Consider the following 27,898-nt stretch of genomic DNA (forward strand, 5'->3'; position numbering starts at 1 on the left):
CAAAGGAACAATATGAATTATACTGTGAGATGGGCTCCACATTCCAGCTGTGTAAAATATGTGCTGAAAATGATAAGGATGTAAAAATCGAGCCCTGTGGACACCTCATGTGCACGTCCTGTCTTACGTCCTGGCAGGTATGGATCCAAAGCATGCATTTCCCCAGCTGTGTAATCACTCTGAAGAATTGGGGATTGTGTATCCTTTACAGATAAAAAGGATGACCTGGCTTGTGGGGTAGGTTTTAAATTTTTGATTTCTTTTTTCGTCTCTAGGAAATGCATTTCCCAGTGGACAGATCTTGTCAGTACTTTGAGACGTGTCTGTTACCATCTCCTGTTTCCTCCGCAGGAATCAGAAGGCCAGGGCTGTCCTTTCTGCCGATGTGAAATTAAAGGTACTGAGCCCATTGTGGTAGATCCGTTTGACCCCAGAGGAAGTGGCAGCCTGCTGAGGCAAGGAGCCGAGGGAGCTCCCTCCCCAAATTATGATGACGATGACGACGAACGAGCTGATGATTCTCTCTTTATGATGAAGGAATTGGCTGGTGCCAAGGTAAGACCTCAGTGCAAGAGACTGTGACAAACTGCATGGTGAGTTGTGCTCTAAAGCGATAGATAGAGCGCCTGCTGACATCGATCTACAAGGGGTCACAGTAGCTTACGTTTACTGAGTATTTGTTATGTGAGAGATACCATGTTAAGCACTTCCCTTATTTTAACTCCTACAGTCCTATACTCCTGTCTCCTCCGATAACCGAGGAGTAGATACTACTCCTCTCATTTAGCAGATGAAGAAACCAAGTCATGGCAAGGTTAAGGAATTTGCTGACAGTCACACTGCTAGTGAGTTGAACCGGGGTCTGTGGCCAGACATTCCGCCTTTAAGGCCCGTGCCCCGTGTCCTAGACTGGGCTTTACTCACGTAGCTTGTTGGAGAAAATGAGGGGAGTATAAAAAAATGGGACCCTATTTTGCTGCTGTGAGGAGAATGTGGTCTTCTTGCCTTCTTTCCTAATTAATGTCTTGGCATTAGAAGGTTAGATTGGGGGGGGGGGGGCGCGGGCGAGACACTGTTAGTAACCAAATAAATGACAACTGGCGGTAGGAAGTATTATGTAGAAACTAAACAAACTGGAAAGGCCCTGGTAAAGAGAGAAAACATGAAGGCCGGGAAAGGATGGGATCAAAGTCTGTAACATGAGTAGGTAGGGTAAAACAGATTTATTCACGAGTAAGAAGTAAGGCAGTCCTTGAAGATTTTAGCCAATATAGGGCAAACAAAAGCTTCTGATACGCTTTAGGTTCTCTAGTTTAGAGTGTTACAGATTCATGGGCAGCTTTCTTTCATATCATCCCCTTACTGCCTGGCACATAGTAGGTGCTCAATAAGTATCGAAAGAATGGGTTGATCTCTTAAATGATTGTATCCATTGTGTCTCCTCTGTGTTCTCCGTGCCACTGCCTTATTTCAGGCTGTCCTCCTTATCTCTTCTTCCTGCTTCCAGAACCGTTGGTCTACCGTGCAGACTTGACCGCCTCATTCCTTTGCCTCATACTCTTACCACAGACTTCTCATTACTTAATGGGTTAAGCCATTCTCCTTTCTAGGCACTTTGCCCTTATAATCCTTTCTGCTTTACGTTTTATGGTCCAGCAAGGCCAAACCAGATGGTAAAAATCTCTCCATGCTTTTGTCTTGGTAGTTTCTATGTAATTTAGCGGAGATTTCATTTCCTAGGAAACCTTTCCAGACTGTTCCCTGCCTCCTCCACCCCTAGTTCACATGGATTTACACACACATCTAGGTCTGGCCGGGTGTCTCTAGGACGCTGAATATGTCCGCCACAGAACTTACCACCTTGTAATATTTTATACATGTATTTCCTGGTATGTTATAAATTCCCAGAAAGCAAGAGCCATGTCTCATTTGTAATTTACTCCTCAAAATCGAGCACTTAGTAATTGTTTTGAATGTTTGGGAATTGAAACCGCTTCAGAACAGGATTGATAAATCTATCTATACTGTATCAATAATGGATAGTGGAGAAAATCTGGAGTGAGGTGTACATTTTTGGTTTTTTGAAGTGCACAGATTTTTTTTAAAGTTTTGGCCTCTTAAAACAGGCTCTTTGGTTCCATTTTAAGAGATTAATTTGGCCTCTAAAGCAGTTTTATATTCTTACATAAATTTCTGTGCGTTCATTCATGAAAATCTATTCGTAACTCCTGGAATATTAGGGAAGCTGAATAAAAGGATAAAGAGGTGAACTTTCATGGATGTCTTTATTTGAAATTAAAATTACCCCTTTATGAAATTTTATAGATGAGTAATACTGTGGAGAAATAGGCATCACATTCAGTGTTGATGTGGGTACAGATTAACCCATCTTTTTGGAGGACAATTTGACATCTATCAAAATGTGTAATGTTTAAACTGGCCATTTCAGTTTTAGCGATTTATCCTGAATGGGACACCTCGGTGGCTCAGCCGGTTGAATGTCCGACTCTTGTATTCCGCTCAGGTCGTGATCCCAGGGTCGTGGGACCAAGCCCCATGTTGAGCTCTTTGCTCAGTGTGGAGCCTGCTTAAGATTCTTTCTCTTTCCTCCTCCCCTGCTTGCACGAGTGCTCTCTCTCTCTCTCTCTCAAATTAAAAAAAAAAAAAAAAAAATACTCAGATAAGCACACAAAGATGTGGATGTAGTTATTCTTACGGCATTATCTGCAACAATGAAAAATCAAAATGAATTCACGTGTCCAGCAGTAAGAAATTATGATACATCCATGTGCTTGTATTCTATGGCTGCTGTAACAAACGACTACAAATTTGGCAGCTGAAAACAACACAAACTATTGTTACAGTTTCCAAGAAGGTGGGAAGTGCAACACACGTGCCGTCAAGCTAAAATCAGGCTGTCAGCAGGTCTGTAGTTCTTTCTGTAGTCTCTAGGGAAAGATCCATTTCCTTTCTTATTTGGATTTGGCAGAGTGTAGTTCCTTGCCAGTTGTAGGATCAAGATCCCTGTGTCTTTGCCGGCTGTCAGCTCGTGCTCTTCCCGGCTTCCAGTGGTCAGCTGCATTCTTTGGATCCTGGACTCCTTTCCTCCTCCTCCTGCCTTATCTCTCAGAGGTTCTCTGCTTTTAAGGACTCTTGGGATTAGATGGGCCCATCCTGATAATCCAGGGTGATTCCCCCAACTCAAGATCCACACCCTTAATCATATCAGCAAAGTTCCTTTTACCAAGGAAAGTAACGTATCCACAGTTGCTGGGTTTGAGGGTGCGCATGAGCATCTTCGGGCTGGGGGACAGGGAATCCTCATTCAGGCTACCACAGTCCACATAATGGAATCCTCTGCAGAAGGAGTTCAGTTTACATACACTTCAGTGGAAAGCTGTCTCATGTATATATCTATATATAGATTTTAAAGTTTATTTATTTTGAGAGAGGAGAGAATGTGAGCATGGAAGGGGCAGAGAGAGAGAGAGAGAGAGAGAGAGAGAGAGAGAGAGAATCCCAAGCAGGTTCTTCGGTGTTATCACAGAGTCCCATACAAGGCTCCATCCCGTGAGCTGTGAGATCGTGACCTGAGCCGAAACCAACCGAGCCACCCAGGCGCCCCTAATTATATTGTTTTAAAAATAACTGTATACTGTATATAGTGTCACCTTATTTTTGTAAAAAAAAAAAAAAAAAAAAAAAAAAAAAAAAAAAATTGCTTGTAAAAAATTTTCTTAATGTGATCTGTATCAATGATTTTAAATTCATTTAAATAAAAGTATAAATAAAAAGTACACTGTAAAAATTCAAATCAAGAAAAAACAGCTTCGTGTATTATCAGTTGGCTATTCCATAATTTATTTATAGTCTTTCCTGTTTTAAAAAAGATTTTATTTTTAATTAATCTCTGCACCGAACATGGGGCTTGACCTCACGACCCTGCGATCAAGAGTTAGATGTTCCACCAACTGAGCCAGGTACCTCAGTTTATGTAGTCTCTCTCTCTCTCTCTCTTTCTCTTTTTTAATTTATTTTTGAGGAAGAGTGTGTGAGCAGGTGAAGGGCAGAGAGAGAGGGAAAGAGAGACAATCCCAGGCAGGCTCTGTGCTGTCATTGTGGAGCCTAGGTTGCGGCTTGAACTCAGGAACCGTGAGACCATGACCTGAGCCAAACCAAGGGTTGGATGCTTAACTGACTGAGCCACCCAAGCGCCCCCAATTTACGTAGTCTCTCGATGAACATTTTGTATTATTTCGAGACTTTTTATGCAGGCTGGTGTTCTTTTGCAAGTCTGTCTGTATGATAAATTTCAAGCGGTGGGATTGCTGAATGAAAGTGAAAGTACATTTAGACTCTTTGATGGAGGAAAAGATACAGTTAGGGGAGAGGCACAGGGGAGTTTCACAGAGACAGTGCTGTTGCATTTCTTAGATGTACTTACGTAGGTGTTTATTATTCTTTGCATTTGTATGAATAAAACATTTTATGAAAATATTTAATTTTTTTTGTATAGATACTAAAATTTATCCCCGGTTTTTTTGTTGTAAAATCGCTCCCAAAGGTAAATGAGACTAGGAGAGTGCCTGTTTCATCATATGCCCTGGGGAGCTGCTGTTTTTTGTTGCTGTTTTATTTTGATTCATTTTTAATACAGTGGATCTACTTACTACAAAATCCAAATGATAAATGCGTGTGGATTTTCTGGTAAGTGTAAAAGAATTGCTAGAAGGCTGACAGAAACCTTGGCTCCCTGCCTCCACCGCCCTCCCTTCAGCTCCTCTGTGTGCCCACTCAGATTTGTTAGTCCTTGAACCCTTCTTACCAACTACTTACGCTACTTTCTTTTGCCTCTTCAGTAGTAGTCTCTGTTCACTTCAGGTGTTGTAGAAAAGGGTTTATTGTCTCCCTCCTTCCTCCACCATATCTCCCTATTACATTTGAGTGGTTTGGGGCCAAATCACTATTCGGTGTGTAAGGATTTTGCTCCCTGACTCTCCAAGTAATACGCTACGATGCAATTGCTGTTGTTTTCTCATACGACCTTCTGCTCTTCTTGGGATAATCGCTTTATTTTTATTTCCTTAGTTTTCCGTCTGTACCTGTCACTGCCGAGGCTTACCAAGCTGTCCGATAGCCTCTTACTTCTCTGAATACAGTACATAGTATATAATATAGTGTAGGACCATATGAGAGTCTTTCACGTTCCAGCCCCAGCCTGGACTTTCTGGGGGTGCTGCAACCCAGCCCCTGGAGCCTTCCTCTCACCCCCGTGAAACCTCCCTGTCTCTCCTTTCTGTGGAAGTGCCTGTGAAACACGTCTCCCATGTTCCCTCTTTCTTGCGTTACTTCCTTGTTTGGGTGGAGTATCTCTTCCAAAAGGTGAGAGGTAAAATTTTTGAGACGTTTGATACCTTACAGTGTCTTTGTTCAACCTTCAGACGGACTGGTTACAGAATAGGTTGAAAAAGACTCAACTCTCAATGGTTACGGCTTCACTTCGCTCATGGGTTCTAGTTTGCTACTTGGTGTCCCCTTTCCCTGTCCCCAAGAAACTTTTAGGTTATTTTCCTTATCCTTAATTCCTTGAAAATGTAAGGGCCTTTTTGGTTTATTTATTTGCTTGTTTGTTGTGGGTTTTTTCCTTCATTGGGCTAACTGTGCAGTAAAACCTTCCTATGGATATTCGTGTCCGTTAGGTCTCAGAAACATTCTTGTTTCATTTCTCTGATAATTTCTCCCCTGTGTTTTTCTCCTTTTCTGGAACTTTCATATCTGTTGAGATAAAAGAACACTGCAAGGATCAGTTGTGATGGTGAGACATGAATTAAAGAGTATGATTAGCTCAACCTCTGCACTTCAGGAATGAGAACGAGGATAGATGGCGAGAGGGGTTGAAATAGGCTGGCTCAGCCGGTGCAACGAGCGACTCTTGGGGTTGTGAGTTCAAGCCCCATGTGGGGTATAGAGATCACTTAAAAATAAATCTTCAAGGCAGAGAGGGCCTTTCAGATTGGGAAACAACTTGAACAAAGGTGAGGAGGTAGGAATTCCTGAGTTGAGACATTGGGAAAGTGAGTTAGTGTTGGATGGTGTTTTGAGCGACTGCATATTGAAGGATGGCTAAGCTGGTAATGGTGAGCAAAAGGATTTGGCGAGATAAGAAACCAGAAGTTGGGGGAATTGCTAGAAGCTGGCTTTGATAAATCGGGTCTGGGATTGGTGAGCAGAACGAAAAGGCACATAAAGATACGAGACTCTTCCATGGAAAAATCTGGTACAGTGACTGGCTAGAAACTAATGGAGAAGTGAGAATTAGCCTGACTAATAACTTCTCACTTTAACCCTCAAGGTGCCTGGCTGCTCCAGCTGCATCGCTCATGCACCACTGAGTCAGAGCCGGAGCCCCGTTTCCTTAGGCATGAGTACGGCCGCTAGCTGATGATGAGGGCTTTCTTTGCCCTCGTTTACAAACCACTTAGCATTAATGGCAGGACTAAGGGTGTGAACGTTTTTTTTGTTTTTTGTTTTTGTCATTTTACGTAAGTGCTTGTAATACATATTTACCCATATTCCATCTGTATTGCTTCCTGGAAGGGAACACAAATGCCAAGTAGCATTTTGTATGAATTATGCATCTCTTTTGATCGCTTACCTGGAAACGCTTATCAGCTACTCGGTCACCCTGCGATAGGCACAGACATGTATTGCTTCATCCAGTTTGGCACCTCATATTTTAAGAATACAGATTGACAGAAAATATTAATCCCTTTGAATTGCTGAATTAAAATAACTTGTTTCTTCAGAAGGACGCAAGATGCTTTTTAGCAGTCCTGTTGGTTGTTTTCCTCCTCTTAAAACACCTTTATTTATTTATTTATTTATTTATTTATTTATTTATTTATTTATTTATTTCTATCATAACAACCCATGGAGAATTTATCATCTTTGATCTCTTTCATTGTCCTGTGCCCTTAAATGTTTTTTTCCCCAGGTGACTTGTTGAAAGGTTAACGTCTGCTCCTTTCTTTTTTATATGGGCTCGTATTTGTAACCTTGAAAAGATTTTTTTCTCTCCAGGTGAGGATGTGGAAAATTGTAACACTTGTTTTTGGATGCAAACTAGGAAGCTTTTTGTAGCACAGCCATTTTTAGATCCTTGCCTGTAACTTGCATCTGTATGGTGTTTCTGTGATTGAGAGCGCCCTCTTATGGTGACACAGAACTAATTCAGGAAGTCTGAGCCATTGGCAGTTCTAGTCAGTGTTCATCTAGCACTTGCTGTCTACAGCTTTCGGAGGAGTTGAAACATGCCACTCCCTCAAAACAAGAATAACCTATTAGGAAATTTTATTTGTGTCAGGTGGAACGGCCTCCCTCTCCATTTTCAGTGGCCCCGCAAGCCTCCCTTCCCCCGGTGCCACCGCGACTTGACCTTCTGCAACAGCGGGTGTCTATTCCTTCAAGTGCTTCTGGGCTTGGAAGTGCTTCTAAGGTAAGACATTATCCGTTTCTACGGTTTTCTGATTCGTTGTTGTGGATTAGTGGGCTTTGTGTGTGTGTGTGGTGGTGGTTGTTGGGTGTTTTGTTGTTGTTTTTGATTAGTGGGTTTTGATTGATTTGCTTTCATCCTGCGTCCACAGGCAGCTTCTGGCTCCCTTCATAAGGACAAACCGTTACCGATACCTCCCACACTTCGAGATCTTCCACCACCGCCCCCTCCAGACCGGCCATACTCTGTTGGAGCAGAAAGCCGGCCTCAGAGACGCCCCTTGCCTTGCACACCAGGCGACTGTCCGTCCAGGGACAAACTGCCCCCTGTTCCCTCTAGCCGCCTTGGGGAATCATGGCTGCCTCGGCCGATCCCCAAAGTACCAGTGGTCGCTCCAAACGCTAGTGACCCCTGGACAGGTAGAGAATTAACCAACCGGCACTCACTTCCATTTTCATTGCCCTCACAAATGGAGCCCAGAACAGATGTGCCTAGGCTTGGAAGCACATTCAGTGTGGATACCTCTGTGGTGAGTCCTGCTTTTGAAATTATTTAGCCTGTTAACAAATATTTGTGGATGGCATTTCATGGGTCGCACTTTTGTCTACGTTTTGTATAGGATTCAGAAATAATAAAATGTAATCCCTACCCTCAGAAGTATATATACCCTCAAGAAGTGTATTAATAGATCAGATAAGGCATGTTTGTAAATACTGCAATATGTATGTGGGTGCGTGCGTATGTGTGTATAAATGGAGGTATGACTGGATTCGTGTAGTGTAAATAGAAAACACTTCAGTTTTGGAGAAAGGAGAGGTTATTTCCAAATAGAGCAATCATGAGGGCTTTATGGAACGAATGGCATCTGAATTTGAAGTGTTCTTTCCCAAGTGGATAGTTTTAAGGTCAGAGCCACAGTGACACAAATGCTTGAGGTGTGTTGTGGGATAAGAAGTAGGTGAATATGAGTGGAGCAGAAGGTTTGTGTATCGGAGTGGGCAAAAGGTCATGAAAGGAGTGTTAATACTAGATTAGAGGACCTTGAAAATCCCATCAAGGCCAAAAGAATCTGAATTTATTTGGTGGGAAATGAGCATCTGAAGGTTTTAAATCAGTGGAGGGACATGAGCAAAATGATGGTTTCAAGAGGTACATGTAGTAGCACTATGTAAAATAGATTGCTAAAAGGATAGATTGAAAAAAGGCTAGTAGTTCATTGAATAAGCATGAGAAAGGGGTCCAGACCTGGGCGTGGGGAGGTGTATCTGTTTTTTGGGGGTTCGTTTATGTATGTACTCAACAAGAAATCTTACCCTTAGAAAGTTTACATTCTGGTGGAGTGAAGACAAAATAAACTCGGTAAGTTAATGAAACACAGGATGTTGGGTGCTGATGAGTGCTGTGGAGGAAAACAGCTCAAAACGGGGTTGTAGGGATAGCTGGAGTCGGGCTGAGGGGTACGTGGAGGGATGGGGTACAGTTCTGAGCAAAGACCTGGAGGCCGCTGTGCTGATTCTCAGGGAGACCATTCCAGGATGGAGGGGAAGCCAGCGAGTTTGGGAGAGTCTGTGAGGAATCACAAAGGGGCTTATCGAGCTCTGATGCTAAGTAAGCACAAGAGAGAGAATGGTCTAGTGCACATTTCATTACCCCGTGTTCTCTTGTATCTGCGAGCGGTGTTATTTCTTGTGTGCTGTACGGATAGTTGAAGGTTAATTAGCAGCATAACTAAATAGTAATGCTGGCAGTCTCCTCCAGACAAAGAAAAAGAGAGAATGGTCTGTGAGTAGTGAAGCTGAGGAATGCTGTGGCCCTTGAATGAACTGCACATTTCTCGGTTGCAAGAGAAGGGGGAGAGTGGCTTACATTTAAGTGGCATCTGTGTGATAGGCAGTCTGATTAGAATAAATTAGACTGGACTTTCTGGTGGCATCATTGTAGACAGAGGTGCAGATATTTAAAATTAGAAATGGTATTTGTGGAGACAGCCAGTTTCCTCAAATCTAGAATTGAAACAATAACCCCCATCTCCTTGGCTCTTTTTAGATCTCTGTCTTCCTAACCCTTACATTTACACTTTCTTCAGAGCCTGAAAGCAGTCCTACTTTTGGTGGGATGCAATAACCCGTAAGCACAGCGTTGAGAGTGAGGTCTGTGTCTGTGTTACTGTTCTTGTTATTTTGAATAAGTTAAATAAATAAGAGGAGATACTGAGCTGTGTTAAGAAGGTTCTTTTTCACCACTTTTCTTTCCAGAATATGAATAACAGCCCATTAGCAGGTTCAGAGTTTGAGCACCCCAAAATCAAACCTTCTGCGTCTGCCAGTGCCATTTATTCTCTCGCTGCCAGGTAAGTACTAAAGCTGTATTTCAATTTTTTTTTTTTTTTTTTTAAATATTTACTTATTTTTGAGGGAGAAAGAGAGAGAGAATGAACACACAACGGGGGAAGGGCAGAGAGAGACTGAGACACAGAATCCAAAGCAGGCACCAGACTCTGAGCTGTCAGCACTGAGCCTGATGTGGGGCTCGAACTGTGAGCTCATGACCTGAGCTGAAGTTGGATACTTAACAGACCGAGCCACCGAGGTGCCCCTAAAGCTGTATTTCACCGTGGAGTTGGTACTGTTGAAACAGCTCACTCACGGAATTTAGAAAACCCACAGGAGTGTAAAGAAAATAAAAATTGATCTGTATTTGTATCAATTCAGAATTATTATATTTTCTGTTTTGGACTAATGTTTTTTCTGTGTGCATGTTCTCTGTCTTATTGGGCTTAACAATTTTACTCGTCTTCTTAAAGAAGCAGTTCTGGTTTTGTTGACTTTTGTAAAAACAATTCTTTTCTTAATTCTTATCATTTTTCATTTTAATTCTTAATTCTTCGGTGTCTTCTTTTTGTGTGTGTGGCAAAAAAACACATGAACTGTACCATCTTGTTTATAAGCGTACAGTTCAGCAGTGTTAAATACATTCGCTGTATTAAGTACATTATCAGTATTAAATATTAAATTAGTATTAACTACATTCACAACCATCACAACCATCCATGCTCGTAACTCTTCATCTCGTAAAACGGAAACTCTGTACCTGGTAAATAGTAGCTCCCCATCCTTCCCTCCCACAGCCCCTTGCAGCCACCGTTATACTTTATGATTTTGACCACTCTACCACCTGTATAAGTGCAGCCATGCAGTATTTGTCTTTTTGTGGTTTAACTCACTTATCATAATGTCCTCATTCATGTTGTACAGTATTGCACAATTTCCTTCGTCTTTGAGGCTGAATAATATTCCTGTTGTATGCAGTACCCACCCCACCCTGTGCCTTATCTGCAGGGGGTGCATTTCAAGACCCCCAGTGAATGCCTGAAACCAAGGATAGTACCGAAACGTGTGTATGCTATGTTTTTTCTCTCCGTACATACATGATGAAGTTTGATTTATAAATTAGGCACAGTAAGAGATTATCGACAATAATTAATCATAAACCAGGACAATGATAACAGTATGCTATGATACAAGTGCGTGACTGTGGTCTTTCTCTGAATACTGTACTGTACTCACCCTTCTTGGGGTGATGTGAGATGGTAAAATGCCCATGTGACGAGATGAAGTGAGGTGAGCGACGTAGGCACCGTGACGTAGTGTTAGGCCCCTATTGACCTTCTGATGGTACATCAGGAGGAGGATCATCTGCTTCCAGACCGCAATTGACTGGGGAAGTAAAACCACAGAAAATAAAATTGCAGATAAAGGGTGACTGCTGGGCCACATTTTGCCTATCCGTTCATCGGTGGATGGACACTTGGATCGCTTCCACGTTTCAGCTGTTTGCGAAGAGTTTGCCGTGAGCGTGGGTGAACAAGTACCCCCCAGGACCCTGCTTCCAGTTCTTGTGAATGTATACCCAGAAGTCGTATTCCTGGATCATAGGATAATTCTGTCTTTAATTTTTTTGAGACCCTGTTACACCATTTCCTGCAGCAGCTATTGTACCATTTTATATCCCCACCAACAGTGCACAAGGATTCCCGTTTCTCCACATTCTTGCCAACACCTGGTATTTTGGGGGTTTTTTGATGGTAGTCATTCTAATGAGGTGGTGTCATAGTTTTGATTTGCATTTCCCTAATGATTAGTGATATTGAGCATCTTTTGATGTGTTTATTGGTCATTCACATATCCTCTTTGGAAAAACGTCTATTTAAGACATTCGATCATTTTTAATTTTTTATTTATTAAAAAAAATTTTTTTTAACGTTTATTTATTTTTGAGACAGAGACAGAGCGTGAACAGGGGAGGGGCAGAGAGAGAGGGAGACACAGAATCCGAAGCAGGCTCCAGGCTCTGAGCTGTCGGCACAGAGCCCGACGCGGGGCTCGAACTCACGGACTGTGAGATCATGACCTGAGCCGAAGTCGGACGCTTAACCGACTGAGCCACCCAGGCGCCCCGACTCGTTTGTAATTTTTTAAATTTTGTTTATTTATTTTGAGAAAGAGAGAGCCCAAGCAGGAGAAGGGGGAGAGAGAAGGAATCCCAGGCTCCTTGTGCTTGACGGCACAGGAGCTCGAACCCAGTGAACTGTGAGATCTTGTCGTGAGCTGAAACCATCTGAGCCACCCAGGCACCTGCCTGTTTTTTAATTGGATTGTTTGTTCTTTCATTGTTGTCGTTGGGTTTTATAAGTTCTCTCTATATCCTGAATGTTAATCCTTTATCAGACGTGATTTGTGAGTAATTCCCTTCCATTCTGTGGGTTGCTATTTTATGGTGGATAGTTTTTCGATGCATGAAATATTTTAACATTTTTATGAAGTAGGGCATCCAGCTGGCTCAGTCGGTGGAGCATGTGACTCTTGATTTCAGAGTTGTAGGTTCGACTCCCATGTTGGGTGTAGAAATTACTTAAAAAAAAAATTGGGTGGGGGATGGTGTCTGGGTAGCTCAGTCAGTTAAGCATCCAACTTAGCTCAGGTCATGATCTCATGATTTGTGACTTCGAGCCCTACCTCGGGCTCTGTGTCTGGAGCCTGCTTCAGATCCTGTCTCCCTCTCTTTCTCTGCCCCTCCCCTTCTCAGCTCTGTCTCTCAAAACAAATAAATTTGTAAAAAAAAAAAAAAAAAAAAAAGAAAGAAATTCAAAAGTACAGTTACAAACCATTGCTTTCTTTCAGCATTTAAAAAATATCCCATTGTTTCTGTTGGAACATTAGCTCTCAGGCTAATGTTGCTTCTTTACAGGTAGTGTTTCTTTGCATGACTCCTTAAGACCTCTTTGTCTTTGGATGCCAGTGCTGTTACTATAATACTTCTAAATAGTTTTCTTTATTCTTCTTAAGGTTTGTAGAGCTTATTGATTTTGTGATTTCACGTTTTAAAACCTGTTTTAGAAAATTTCAAGCCACTCTTTCTTAAAATAGACTGAGCACTGCCATCTCCTTCCCTTCTCCTTCTGTGACCACAGTTACCTGAATGTCCCTCCTTTTGACCGTGCCTCATACAGCTCTTAGGCTCTCTGCTGTTTTCCTTTCCTCTCTTTACTTTGATCTCAATAGTTTCTACTCTATTCCGGTTTCCTGATCTTCTCTTTTACAGTTTCTAACCTGCCCTGAATCCATCTGTTCAGTTTGTATTTTCAGATACTGTGTTTTAAGGTTCTGGAATTTCCACGTGATTTTTATTTTTATTTTTATTTTTTTTAATTTTTTTTTAACGTTTTATTTATTTTTGAGACAGAGACAGAGCATGAATAGGGGAGGGTCAGAGAGAGAGGGAGACACAGAATCCGAAACAGGCTCCAGGCTCTGAGCTGTCAGCACAGAGCCCGACGTGGGGCTCGAACTCACGGACCGTGAGATCATGACCTGAGCCGAAGTCGGCCACTCAACCGACTGAGCCACCCCGGTGCCCCTCCACGTGATTTTTAAAAATGTATAGATTCTAATTTTCTAATAAAATTCTCCATTCGTTTTTGTTACTGAACACGTGAAGAGTAATCTTTCAAAGGCCATATCTGTTAACTCCAGCTTTGTCTCTCCAGGTTAGTGAGATAACCAAAGTATCAGTTGAGCCCTTCAGTTACTACCGTCTGCTCAGTTTCTCAGAATCTGCTGGCCTCTAGACACAGTTCAGAGGTTAGCTGCAGCTCCAGGGAAAACTGTAGCAGGATTTCAGACTACTTCTCCCCTATGCCTTTCTCTGGGATTTTTGGCCTCCCATGTCTTGGCCATCATGGAACCCCAAATTTCTAGTCCCTTTCTCCCTAGCCTGTTGAAACTGCCTTCACGTCTCAAGTTCAGAACCCCTGTATAGGGCTGGCTTTAAGGTATTCTGAGTCTTGGCCCCTTGAGTCTTGGCTGCCAGGCCACTGTCCAGTGCATCCTTTCGTTTGTATTTCATCCTGCCTGTATAGCTGTTTTCAGGCAGTTAGATGATGTTTGCGACTGGTCGTGTCTGTAGACATGTAAAATGTACGTATGTTTTAAATCAAGGTATGGTTTTAAAGTCTCCCTTTTCTTCACCTTAGCCTTTTATTTTGGGCATTTCTCCCTATCATTAAAAAAGTTCTTTAACAATCCAGTGTGTATAGCAGCATTATTAACAGTAGCCAAACTAGGAAGAGAGCCTAAATGTCCATCACCTGATGAATGGATAAAGAAGATGTGGTAGTACATATACAACGGAATACTACTCAGCCATCAAAAAGAATGAAATCTTGCCATTTGCAACAATGTGGATGGAGCTAGAATGTATTATGCTAAGCAAGATAAGCCAATGAGAAAGACAAATACCATATGATTTCACTTACATGTGGAATTTAAGAAACAAAGCAGGTGAACATATGGAAGGGGGAGGTAAGAAGAGAGGGAAACAAACCACAAGAGACTCTTAACGATAGAGAACAAACTGAGGATTGATGGAGGGAGGTGGGTGGCAGATGGGCTAGATGTGCAATGGGCATTAAAAAGGGCACTTGTGATGAGCATTGCATGTTGCATGTAAGTGATGAATCACTGAATTCTCCTGAAACCAGTATTGCAACATATGTTAACTAAAATTAAAAAAAAGGGTTTTCAAAATAGTCACTTTTAATGGTTATATAGTATCATATAACATTACATATTTAACCATTGCCCTGTTGGATATTTATTTTGTATATAACCTCTTACCATAATAAATTTGCTTCATTGAACATCTTCACATAACCAGAGATACATCCAAAGTAGAATTACCAGGACAAGAGATTGTGAGTGTTTTGATGTATTGCCAAGATACTTAATGAGGAAGGAAGTGCAATTGTATACTTTTATTAACATCATCAACAAAAAGATTCTAATAATTTAAAAAGCTTTTGCTTGCACCTTTAATGATCTTTTTCTCTCTATGGAAGTAATATGCTAAGGAATATTTAGAAAATAGAGATACGTGACACTGAAGAAATGAAAGTTATCCATAATCTTAACACCTAGGTTCAGACAGTGGTTAGCAATTTGAATATCTTCGTTGCCATTCTATGTGGGTATGGAATCCTGTTGTGCATGCGTTTTTTCACTAGGAGGATCTTGAACGTCCTAGGACATCATAATATAGTCTCCTACTACAATGATTTTCAGGTTATTGTAAATGATTACAAAGCAGCAGAACTGGCTTAATGGGAACCTTAGTAGGTAAAGTAGATAAGAACAGACTGACTGTGGTAGAAGGAAGTAGGCCTCTGAGGCTTCTGCTTGGAACCTCTAAGGCACTGAGGGACCCGGTTGGCTTCAGGTATATTGCTGCGTATGTGGTTCCAAAGTTACTTTATTCAGTACATTCTTATTTGACCGGTTAGCACCTATTTTTTCAGTATCATAAATAATGCTCTAGTGAGTATTCTTGATTATTTCCTTAGGGAAAATTCTTAGAAATGGAATTTCTGAGCCCGTGTGTATGCCTGTTTGGTTAAATATTTTTGCTGAATTACACTCTAGAAAAATTGTACCAATGTCTCATTTCTGAAACTATTTGAAAGTACCATTTCCCTGTATCTTCACTAATACTTGATATTTTTTCTTAATCTTGATGGGTTTTTCCCATCAACAACTTGTTATGAAAAATTTCAAGCATAGAGTCAGGGTGACAGATTTTTACAGTGAACAGCCATATATTCCCCACCCGGGCTCTATTAACATTTTCTTATGCTCACTTACACTTTTTTTTTTTTTTTTTTTTTAAATTTACATCCAAGTTAGCATATAGTGCAACAGTAATTTCAGGAGTAGATTCCTTAATGCCCCTTACCCATTTAGCCCATCCCCCCACCCAAAATCCCTCTAGCAGCCCTGTTTGTTCTCTGTATTTAAAAGTCTCTTATGTTTTGTCCGCCTCCCTGTTTTTATATTACTTTTGCTTCCCGTCCCTTATGTTCATCTGTTTTGTATCTTCCTCATATGAGTGAAGTCATATATTTGTCTTTCTCTTGCGAATTACACTTAGCATAATACCCTTTAGTTCCATGTACTTTTTGTTTTTAAATCATCTCTGCACCCAGCGTGAGGCTCAAACCTACAATTCTGAGATTAAGAGTTACACGCTGCAACAATTGAGCCAGCCAGGCACCCCTCTATATACTTCTGTCCCTATCCATCTGTCAGTCTGTCTGACTTCTTGGGCACGTTTCAGAGCAAATTGTAGATACTAATATGCTTCCACCCCAAAACTTCAGCATGCGGAACACAAAGTAATACGTAGACATAAGAAAAACCTGCAGTTAGATTATAGGGACTGTCGCTCTGTCTTAGGTTTCTGTAACATTTAAGTGTTTTATAATAAGCAGCTATTGCTTTTATAGTTGGGAAAAAGAAACATGGAGTAAATACAGACAAATCCAGTAGATGCTCCTTATCGAGTGTTAGGATGTGCAAAAAAAGTACAAAGAGGAAGGGAGGAGATACACTCTTTAACTCACGTTCCCAGCAGCAGTTGTGTGTATGTGTGTGCGCTTGTGCACATGTGCATGTGTCTTGTTTTGTTGATTTTTTTCCCCCTGGTTTTGTCAAGTTTCTTGGGTGGGGGGAGGGAGCAGGAGAAGTTTTGATTCCAGAGCTGCTAGGTGAGAGCTTCGGGTGGAACGGCAAGATCCCCAAAGCAGGAGTCAGAAGATGGGAGATGCCATCTCAGAATTGATGCTAACCTACCACTTGATCTCTCTTTATGTCAGATTTTTGTTTTCTAAAACGAAGAGAAAAGTCATTAAAGTAGGAGATAACCTATGAGGAAGCTTTCAACAAGCTGTATTAGTCTTTGAAACCATAGGTAGATGTTAAGAATTAGCATCTGGCATAGGTTCCTAGCATATTGTCAGAAGGCCACAGCTGCTGCTCGCTTCGTGCCTGGTGAGGGAAAAACCGGCACGCCAGCTCTTGGGCTGGGACCCCAGTTTATTTGGGGACTGAGACGAACTGGCTTCAAGCACTGTTCCCGTGTAGCCCATCTCAGACAACATAGCTGTGTCTGTGGTCAGCTGAAAGCAAAACTTGAAGTTAGTGTGTTTTGTAATAATGAACCTGTCTTGACCAGGAGAAGTCACAGTTCCCTAGGTGGCATGTGTTTTTCCGTCAGAAGTGAGTTGCGGTCTGTCTCGAAGACTCTCATTTCACACTTGCACGTTTTGCAGCTTGTTTATCGTTTTCATTTTCTTTTTCTGTCTTCTTCCTCTCCCAGGCCTCTTCCTGTGCCAAAGCTGCCCCCCGGGGAGCAGGGTGAAAGTGAGGAGGACACGGAGTATATGACCCCCTCCTCCAGGCCTCTAGGACTTCCAAAACCGGATGGGAAATGGCCTTTGGACACAACCCAGAGTTCACGGTACGTTCACGATAGTCTTCTGGGAATTAAGTTGACACCACTCACCTGCCTAGCTGCTCCCTACGTGATGTTATCCGGCCAGAATGAAAGCAGAAAGACGTGTGGAGCCTACATACCCCAGCGTTTGGCCCCTCGCACCTAGAAGCAATTCCACTTAGGCTTCCTCACTGTCACAGTGGTTACAAAACCACACGTCCATTGTGCATCGTAAGAGTCGATCTTGTGCCATTTATTAGTGATCCTGGCAAAAGGAAAATGCTATCTTGATAGACTCAGGGTCTAGGATAGTTAAGAATAGACCAGGCTTAATAAGTTTGCAGATAACAGAGTTCTATTTCTGAAGATCATATGCCACTTTCCTTCTGGTTCAGAGCGTGTGATTGTGACCAGCAGATTGATAGCTGTACATATGAAGCAATGTATAATATTCAGTCCCAGGCGGCACCGGCTGTCACAGAGAGCAGCACCTTTGGTGAGTAGCCATTCTGCTACTTTGAAAATCATTGATGTGCCATTGGAATGAGCCTGTCATACTTCGCTATTTGAGACAGCTTGATTCTAGGCAGAAACTTCTTTTAAATGATCTTCTTGGCAAAATATCTTTGATCCAGGGGCAGTAAAACCCTCTCCTCTGTTTTATTTCCTGTTCACGCAACTAGTTCCCTTTGTACTTTTTCATCCTTCCAGGGCCTAGAGACATTTGGGTTCTGTGGCCTGGGCCCACAATGCTGGCAGCTCCCTTTTATTTCCTTTGCTTTTTAGCATTGATGAAATTCTTTTGTGTGTGGGTGGTGAATACTCAATTCCCATATCAACTAGCTTACCAAGTTGAAAGTTCAAGAAGGCAGCACACACAGGCCCTTTGGCTGGTCTTGCGAGGTGAAACGCCAGTAGAAATGTTGAATGAATGCTATAAAATGACACTTGAGTCTTTGGCTTCAGTGGCTGTTAACCCTGACAAGGGTAGCCTTTACCACGTTCGGGAGAGCAGGGCCGCAGTGTCGGTGCAGATTGCGTTTTCTCTGTTCTTTTGTCTCCACCCGCGGGGCCTGCCATGGCGGTCAGGCCCAGGGTAGACCATTGGTAGCTTGCATGCTGGCCATGTGTGAACGAACGAGCTGCGTTAGAAGACGAGGTGTGTGTGTGAGACGCAGAAGATAACCGCACAAACCGTTCTCTAGGTGAAGGGAATCTGGCCCCGGCCCACGCCAGCACCGGACCCGAGGAGTCTGAAAACGAGGAGGATGGCTATGACGTCCCCAAGCCGCCTGTGCCGGCAGTGCTGGCCCGGCGGACTCTGTCCGACATCTCTAACGCCAGCTCTTCGTTCGGCTGGTTGTCTCTGGAAGGCGACCCCACCGCAAGTGAGTCTCCAGGCCGGCGTGGGTTTGTGCTAAATGGCTGTGTGGCTCCCGGTTTGTATTGCAACAGAGGTGACTGCCTGGTGACAGTGCTTTTGTCACCAGATGTTAAGTCTGTTTTAGTCTACGTGGGAGGAAAGGTGGTCCCGGGGTCTCCATTAGGAAGTTGAACTGTAGTCAGACTCTTTAGGATTCTGCCAGACTTAGAAACAAGGTTGTTCCTTAACCCGTGGCTGCTCCTGGCTGGTGCTAGGTAGGACGTCTGGTTCTTTGGGGTGCGTGTCATGACACCAGTAACGAAGCTTGATGGTTCAGAGCACGCATTCTTGACTTCCGGGCCCTGTCCCATTGGAACGAGGGCGCGCCGGCTCTGGAAGCACACTGGGTGGGCTCGGAGCCAGCTCACATTTGGGCCTTGACTCTCAGGGGCTGCCCTTGCACCTGTGGCTGCCTGGGAGGGCAGCAGCCAGAGTTGCTGTCACTTTGGAAATTGAAGACTGTGCTCAGGACAGCTGGCAAAAAAGATACATCCAGTTGCCCAAACAGGTGGTGATCCCCACCCGCCCAGCCTTGTTTAATGCTTCTCCACTGCAACTTAGTCTTATTTCTGTTGTCCTCTTTGTGGAAGGAGAAGTTTAGTGTCTTTGGCCCTGCCAGAGAAGTTGTTTTAAATAATCTAGGCACTCTGTGTGTGAAAAGTGTATAAAGCGTGATGCGGATGCAGGTGTCTGTGCCCAGGACAGCAGTGTTCCTGTCAGCGGAGCAGGTTCGTGGTATATTTAGAAGGCTGCTCCCGCTGTGAGGAGGAGGAGAAGGCTTTCTGCTAAAACCCTGGAACCGGTAAAACCCGGCCCTTTAAGAGCACAAGTCCCTGCCCAGGTACAGTAGGTCGGTAATACCTTGATCTTAGCACACTGTTATTCCTGCCGTTAAGTGGGGATCTCCCCCCCCTCCCCGCCCCCGCCAGATTTGCAAATATTTTCTTTCTGATTTCTTCTAGACTTCACTGAGGGTTCCCAAGTTCCCGAAAGGCCTCCCAAACCGTTCCCTCGGAGAATCAACTCTGAACGAAAAGCAGGTAGCTGTCAGCAAGGCGGTGCCGCCCCCGCCCCACCGCAGCTCTCCAGCGAGATCGAGAACCTCATGAGTCAGGGATACTCCTACCAGGACATTCAGAAAGCTTTGGTCATTGCCCACAACAACATCGAAATGGCCAAAAATATCCTCCGGGAATTTGTTTCTATTTCTTCTCCCGCCCACGTCGCCACCTAGCACACCCCCGCCCCGCTGCAGCGTCAGAGGACCAGTGAGCCGGCCGCTCTTACTGGAGTGGCACCTGCAAGGGCAGAGGTGCCTTTGGAGACTTCGCGGTGAGGTCTCGCCCTCTCTGTGGGGTTTCGCATCTGTGGTTCCAAGATTTCAAAGCAGTGGAATGAACATGGAGCAGCTAGTGTGTTTTATTATTTTATTTGTTTTGAGAGTGGATTCGAAGGTGTCCTTCAGTCCTCACCTTAGAGTGTGGATTCTTAGTAAATGGTAGCCTACCTGGGGAACAGTCCGGAAAGCAGTAGGAGAAGTATTGTGCTGTAAATCCTCACTGGGGACTTCAGACTTCCCTGGGTTAAGGATGTGGTTGTGTTTCTGTCTGTCTGTGGTTGTGTGTGTCCTGTGATTATAAGATTAACCTGCTGTGTGTGTTAATCCCAGGCAGGGAATTAGCACAAGAGGTTTAGGAAGGAATCGTTTAAAGACTTCCATCTACTGTGGTATTCTACCCAACCCCAGTGTGTATTACAACTTCAACACTCCCCGACGGCTTGGATTACCACGTGCATAGCTCAAGTCTTGTATTTTTAGAACACCCTCCCTCTGTCCTTTGTCCTGCTTCCTCCTCCTCCTCGGTGTCTGTCATTGGCAGTGGGCTTGCTGTGACCAGACTTACTGAAGCCGGGTGGCTCATAGGCTGTTCCTTATTATGTGTGATGGTCGGTGTTGGTTTGTGTGGTAGATGGGTAGTGGGGGAAAAAGTACTGTTGCTGTATCCTTATAGTCATGTTTGATCTAGCAGCTAACACTGGTCACTCCAAAGCACTGTTTCCCTAGGAACATCGACTCTGTTAAAGTACGATGTTTTCATTGTCCTAATTCCATAATGACTGATTCGAGAAAGAGGCCTTCAGATACATTCCATGCCCTCCCCAGAAGATGGTCTGTGGGAGTCCGTTGCCTTGATGCCAGGTATGTGTTCTAACGTAGGCCGTGGGTTTTTCTGCTTCACGGGAAGGGAAGGGCATTTGTTTCCAGCAATGGCTTTCTGACCCGAATACCACAAAACTTTTAGCAAGCTTCACGCACAGGCTCTTTGCCTTGTTCTACATAAGATGCACAAAATAGTGAAGATGTCTCTGTTGGGTTTTTTTTTCCCGGTGAGTTAATTCCAGCTTCTTATACGGGTGTCTCCCTTTGAACATGAGCCAGGTTATATTTTCGGAGGAGAATCTGCTCTTTGCCCTCGAAGGAAAGGGGCTGACACCCATGGTGGTGCAGCATTGCGCTGACAGCCCCAGTCCCGCATCGGGGCCTCCGACAGCTGGGTTTCTCTTGTGCCTGTGGCTTTGGGCATGTAGCACGTCCTTCCGTCTCCTCGTCACCTTAGTCCTGTGTACTCTCTCGTGACTGCGTTCTCCACGGTGATTAGCATTCAGTGTATAAATGACTTTACTGTGGTCAGAGACCGTATGTGAGAAGCCTGACGATTTGTGTAATTGCAGGTTACAAAGGAGATTCAGGGTCCAGCATGGGGCACCCATTAGTCGGTTCCTGGAGGTGCTGCGAAATGACCCCTGGAGTTGGGTCAGTTCTCTGTCCGGTCTTTGCTGGCTTCCCCAGCAAAGCGGGTGTACCCCCTCGCTTGTCAGAAGCACGCCTGCTCTTTGATAAATCTGCCCTCCTCAAAATCTAAGTCACGCTTTTGTCTTTAGATCCAGAATCTCTTCAGATCGGTTTTCTTTCTCATCTTGTCATCTGTGGAACTAAAATTTTTTCTAACTCTTCTCTTGGCTCTCAGCTGTTCCTAGACCTGTTGGCTTTATCCTCTTGCCTCCGAACCATTTACATTCCCAGGGTAGAAGGTACAGGACTTCTTGTTGATTTGCTCTGGTTCCCCAATGTCTGCTCCACGTGGCGGAAAACAGCCCAGCCCACCGTCAGGTGCAGGAGGTCCTGATGGTTGTGGCTGGGGCAGGGAGAGTAGCAGTAACCTAGCGTCTCCTTCTAAAAGCCAGTAAGGATAGGGTTTCGTTTGTGGTAACGTTCAGCTTGTATTTTGTTTAAGTGCTGAAGACCCAGACGAAAAACTAGAAGAAATGGCAGCATTTTCCATGCCTGCCCACACTGGAAGTTTTCCTTGTCTGCAGACATTGCCCATAGTCCGAAGATGTGTCAAGAGAACAGAACACTGATTCTGCGTATCTTTTGCCTGTTCAGTGTATCCAGAATCTTTGGAGAGTATGTCCTTACATATGTAGGCTAAGGGCGAGTTCATCCTTTTGTTCCTAGTTGAGCGCCCCTGTGGCTCATGGGGTCAGGCCTCCAACTGGGGTGTCAGATCCCAGTGTTGGACACACGCTTCATTGATTGGCTTGGTCATCGGCCTGGCAGCTGGGTAGCTGTAGGCTTTCAAGCTTCTGAGACCATTCTGTGAGGTTTTCTCTCCTCAGGTCTGTGAGTACAGACCTGGGTCCAAGCCTCAGGTCGCCAAGGTAGTCTCACGAAAGTTTTCACGTGGAGGCTTGTCTTGAGGGTATTTCCAAAACTTGAATTTCTTAAATTTTCCTCGGGCTAAGGCACAAATACCACCTTCTTCGTCCTCCATTCGTATGGCAGTTTTTAGTTCTTGGGCTCTGCTCTGAATTTAGAATTGCTCTTTCAGAAGTAGGCTTTGCGTTTTGCCATTTTGGGTAAACCCATCTCCCTTCTCCCTCCGAATTACACGTGGTTCCTTCTGTGTTAACTTGCCAGGTGGATAAGGTAAAAGTCACTTTGATGTTTTTCTTTTTTCTCAGATGCATTAGGCTATTCTGTTCAGTCCAGTCTCCTTTCCCTCTTTCTGGCTTGCCCTGCACGGCCTGCCTCGCCAGCTGCCCTCTGTGCTCCTTCCGCTAAAGTAAAAGATTCCCAGAGCAGAAAAACCTGTGGGCTCTGTGATATACCTCCCTTTAAGAAAATAAGAGATTGGGCACTTTCCGGTCTCCACGTGCATCTGTTCATTTTTATGTAAGTAACGATCTGCACCTTGGACGGCCATTCTCTTCCACTAGCCCTCCTCCCCCCACTCAACACACCCCGCCATTCTTCTGTGCTCTTCCCATACAGACGACACCAGGGCCCAGGATGGGGGGTAGTGCTTGTAGTGTCATTCAGCTGCCTTGGGTTAAAATTTTTGGATGGGGGTCGCTGTTCTTCAATCTTCAAGTATTTATCTCCTCTATAGAAAACTAAAATATAACTTAGGGTCCAAACAGCAGACCTACAAATGAGTTTTTGTAAATTTGCTAGCAGAGTAGGGACTGTACATTCCCTTCAAGGCACCATCATCAGACTTGACACCTGTGTGTGTGGGTGGTTGGCGATGGTGTTGATGCAGAATATTCTCCTACCTCACCTCATGACAGTCAGGGTTCTAGACCTCCTTCCCAAGCTAAGGAAGTCCCCCCTCCTGCCGTTGGCCTTTCTGACTCTGGTGACCGCTGCCCAGGGAACAGTGGTATTCTAACCATCGGCCTGGCCTGGTGGTTACCAGTTAGGTTGTTCGTTCAGCAAATGTGTATGAGCGATTACCATGTGCCAGAAGCGCCAGCTTCTCCGTGTCCCTCCCTGTCTAGGACTTGCATTTGGCCCTAAAATAGCTCCTCCCCAAAAGATGGTGCAGTTTTTATTCACAGCTCTTTTATGTAGATCTATATTTCCTTAAAGAGCTGTCCTGCGTAAAATCGATTCAAGGCTCCTCCGTTAACCCATGTCGTCTTCCTAGAGCTTCGATACTTTCTGGGAGATTCCTCAACGTGTCTCATGGGTACCCACCGTCTTTTGTGTACTTCAGTGGAATCTGTTTGGTGGGTTGAGGGGTGTGTTGGCTCAGCTGCACAGTTAGGGCAGTTACGTGTTTAAGTAAAGCATCTGCCCGCAGTTCCTCTCCAGTCTAGTGCCTTCCTTGATCTTCCTCCTGAGCTGCTGGAGTTCCTAATCCCCCTTGTTGTGAAGTTTCCTTGTCACCCTTCGGGGACCTGTTACCACCTCCCATTCTCTTTGGAACTTATTTTCCAGTCTTCCAACACCCTTTGCAGCCGATTCTATGTCTTAGAAAGGCTGCAGGTGTGGGAGAGGGGCGGATACCTGTTGTTCGGTCCTGGTCTTCAGCTGATCCTTTGGTCTCCCAAGAGCCAGTCGGCAAAATAGATGGAACTCAGTTCTCAGAAATGCCAGCCTTTCCTGGGCTAAGGAGCCTAGGACCCTAGAACTTAGCATCAGAATACATATGTCACCACTCTCCTGCTAGACTTTCAGGCTTTAGAATTCAATCTGAAGTATTCTAAGTCCACCTGCAGTGTTACTGGCACTACTTTGACCTCAGCCTGTGTTCGTTGTCTTTCTTTAGAAGCGCGTAAAGCTACGCAGTGCATGGAGGAGGGTTCATAGTGAAAGGAAGCCACAGTTTTGTATCTTTGTCCTGTTTAGGAATCCTTCGGATGTCAGAAACAGGTATTCAGGCTAAAGAAAGGAGGGAATCCTAAGGATACAGGGTATTTTATAGACCCCAGTGTGAGAAGTACAGTTGATTCTTGTATGGGGCTGGGCTGGGACTGGCAGACTTTGCACTCGGTCCTTTCTCCTGCTTGTCAGGCACAGCCCTGGAATAGACGACCCAGTCCCCAAGTCTACACGACGTCCCAGCTCTAGGGATCACCGTACACAGCTTCCCAGTGCCTCTTGATTCATTCAGATTCTCGAGAAAGAACACGATCAGCCCAGCACATTGCCTGGGTGTCTACGCCTGACCAGTTAGCCTTGGCGTGTGTGGCGGCAGCGGTGTGCCCCTTCGGGTGGGAGATGGGGGGAGAAGAGGCTATAGGCAGGATAGATACCCTAAAGGTATTTTAGTAGTAAAACTGCTGGCATACTGCCTTTTTTTAGAGTAGAAAGGTAGGCATGGGACTGTGTCTGGGATGTTGAGAAAATTCTTGGGTTTTGCTTAATTTGGGTTATCGTCGTCTTTGTTTCTTTATTTCCTGTTTTCAATCCCTTTATCAGTCTTGGCATCCAAGATTTCTTACCTCCCTCCTCAGGACCCGTTTCTCCTGTTCCGGAGCTAGTCTGTTCTTAGGTGACGTTTCTTTGCCTTCATTCAATCTCAGGTTTTTAGCCTTCTTTCATATTATTTGGAGAGCAGATCACACATCCCACTGTAGCCACCCATGGACTTTTGGGCTCTCTTCAAGTTTTAGCACCAAAAATACATCCATTCTATGGGCCTGTGGCCGTGGCTCCCCTCCTCCTCGAGGAGAGCCCTGCGGTAATATTCTTGGGCAAGCCTTCCGGGGTACCTCAGAAACTACTTCCCCATAGCCAGCAGGAATATATAATAACCGGGACAGTAGCCAGGATATCAATTAGATGTAGATTCCAGTTTAGAAGAGTTTTGACTGAGAGCTCTTTAGACCGGGAACCCTGGTCTCCCCTGTCCACTTGATTTCTTTGTAGTCCTGTATCAGAGCCTTTTTTAATTTTAATTTTATTTTTCAAAAAACTGCTTCTGCTTGCCTACTAAGTCTTTTGATCTTGCTTACCTCATCCTAGAGCCTGTCCCGTGTTCTTAAGGCACGTTCATAATTACTTGTAACTTTTTTAAGCTGTTGGAGTCGTTAGGAATACACAGAAGTAACCTAGTAATCCAAAGATACACATTGAGGCACGTGATGAAGGGTGGGTCGTCAGCCCTTGCAGTTGGTATCCTGGACTGGGCGCCAGAATCAAGGAGCAGAGGGACAGCAGGGCCGGGTGCCTCCGTGTCCTAGGAAATCTGGCGTGGTTCCACAGGGGAGCGCAGTGTTTTTTGGGTCTGAGCAGCGGCACCCGCGTAAGAGGCGGGGGGACCGGGACGGGAGGAGCAAGCTCTGGCCGGAGGCTCCCTCACATTCAGATGGGAACGGGAAAAGAACGGAAGGGCCAGCTGTCGGCTAAGAGCAACAGCTGTCTGGAGCTCTCCCTGCCGCTTCCCTTGTGTAACGCTCGAGAAAAACGCGGTGGGCCGCTCCCTCTGTTTGCCCAGAGCAAAGGCTGAAAGCCAGCCTCCGCTCTCCTACCGCTCAGGCGGCCGAACAGATCAGCGGAGTTCTGGTTGCCCGGCTCCACGTTCTTGACCCGCTCCTGAAATGAACGTGAGGGGCACCCCTCCACTGCCTCTCCCAAGTCCTCTTTGCGCGCCCGAGCCGGACCGGAGGGCCAGGGAAGGGGGAAGGCTCGGGCACACGCCCCGGGCAGCTCCTCGGGCCTCACTCCGCCTCCCGCCCAGCCCCGACGAGGGGGGCGCCGTGTGCCCACGCCCAGTGCGCCAACCTGCTCGCGTGTCGCGTGCCCCGTGTGTCCGTTCCCTCCTCCCTACCTACCTCGGACCCTGCTCGGGGCGAGGTAGCCATGCTCATGGCTGTCTTGAAACCGCAGAGGCAGAGAACCACGTAGGAGTCTGTAGACTGTGTGTTTTCTCTTCCTCGGTTTCTTCCTTCTGCTGTCTGGGTAAGCCTGCAGGCACGTTGCCCGTGAGAGTGGATGCCTCCTGACCTACCGGTCTCCGTGTCTCGGCCTTGACCTCCTGCTGAAACATGTGGTAGGGGCATGGCAGCTACGAGGTACCTCCTCCTACATTTGCTTTCTGGCTGTGGTGACTTGGGATTTTTAACCTTATATATCTTTTTCCTTTATTCAAAACAAAACAATTTTTAGCACACTGAAAAAAAAAAAAAAGCCAAACATTTTTGTGCCTTTCTAAGGCAGCACTGTAACTCAGGCTGCATTTTAGGACTTAATATGGAAATACCAGAGTCTTAGCTCCTCTACCTTGAGTGTCCATCCTTACAGACTGGGGGGAGGAGGAAACGCTCTGTGTGGCTGGAGAGATGTCAGATAGGTGAGGCACGTCTGGGGTCCCCTCTCCCTGCCGTGATGCTCTTTTGGAGTACGTGTTCCCCTGGGATCATTCGGTTGGCTCTAGTCAGGATCGCAGCCGCCAGGTTGAAGGCTCTGTCTCCAGCAAGGAGAGAGGGAGACTGTTCTGGGATTTCCAGGTACACCCTGGACCATTTCAAGTGTGCCAGCCTCTGGGCCTGCTAGTGACTCGACTGCATGGAAAAGCGTAGGACGGACTCTCCTGAGAACAGACGTGGTGTGTGTCTTTTCTCTTTGCTGGATCCTGAGCTGGCCTAGACCTCCTGCCTCTCCCTCGAGACGTGGCTTTCCTTTCATTTGCAGACTTCAGTCTTAAAGCATTAAGCAGCCAGTGCCCTCTGCGGGTCCAGTTTTCCCCTGGGGAAGGCAGCAAGGACCACGTGCCCGGCCCTCAGCATGGTGGTCACGGTCAGTTTCAGCAAAGAAAAAAGGAAAAATAGTTTTCTGAGATTTTACTTCTCCCTTTCCCCTTTCAGTTCTTCCCTGCCTTTAATCAAGAATTGGGAGAGAAACCATTCTTTTGAACGTCCTCCCTCTTTAGGATTTTGACATTCTTGGCCTGGGTGGGGCTGAGGAGAACTTGATGCTTCCTCCGGAATAGAGTCCCAATTTGTATATCAGTGTTAAAAATGAAACAAAACGAAAACTTAGAGGAGATTTTTGTGGACTATTTTAAAAATGTGTCATTAATATAAAAAAAAATTTCTATTAGCAGTATTTAATCCTTCTCACCTGTAAAGAATAAGACAGAAGGTAAATATTCTTACAGAGAAGAGCAGAGCTTTAAGATTGGTTTTCATTTGACGTCCCTTTTGTTTTGCCAATGTATTAATGTTTAGAGGTCTGTTATACTAATGTTATTTATTAATTTTTTTTCATTTCCATACACAGTTAACTAAAGAGCTTTTTCAAGCACCCGTGTCTGTAAAAAAAAAAAAAAAAAAAATATTTTTAAATAAAGTTTCTTTTGTTGTAG

The 27,898-nt window shown here is 44.7% G+C and overlaps 1 protein-coding gene and 1 non-coding gene across 6 annotated transcripts in view; both read left to right on the plus strand.

Annotated features, from left to right (window-relative positions):
• Positions 1-27,898, plus strand: part of CBL (Cbl proto-oncogene) — an 84,331-nt gene that overhangs the window by 56,076 nt on the left and 357 nt on the right. For 3 of the 5 annotated variants that reach the window (XM_042905947.1, XM_042905950.1, XM_042905951.1), the window contains 9 exons: positions 6-137; positions 352-555; positions 7,364-7,495; positions 7,644-8,021; positions 9,748-9,842; positions 17,201-17,341; positions 17,713-17,813; positions 18,523-18,705; positions 19,703-27,897. In XM_042905947.1, coding sequence (XP_042761881.1) covers positions 6-137; positions 352-555; positions 7,364-7,495; positions 7,644-8,021; positions 9,748-9,842; positions 17,201-17,341; positions 17,713-17,813; positions 18,523-18,705; positions 19,703-19,974 — 1,638 coding nt within the window. In that variant the 3' untranslated portion in view covers positions 19,975-27,897. Of the gene's footprint in view, positions 1-5; positions 138-351; positions 556-7,363; positions 7,496-7,643; positions 8,022-9,747; positions 9,843-17,200; positions 17,342-17,712; positions 17,814-18,522; positions 18,706-19,702; position 27,898 lie in introns of those variants that run through there. The other 2 variants (XM_042905948.1, XM_042905949.1) reach the window with 1 other exon arrangement.
• On the plus strand, positions 9,127-9,256 carry LOC122201544. Its single transcript, XR_006194240.1, has one exon. It is a non-coding gene; the product is annotated as a small nucleolar RNA SNORA19 (small nucleolar RNA).

This window comes from Panthera leo, chromosome D1 (assembly GCF_018350215.1).
Source record: "Panthera leo isolate Ple1 chromosome D1, P.leo_Ple1_pat1.1, whole genome shotgun sequence".
In the NCBI taxonomy this organism is placed as follows: domain Eukaryota; kingdom Metazoa; phylum Chordata; class Mammalia; order Carnivora; family Felidae; genus Panthera; species Panthera leo.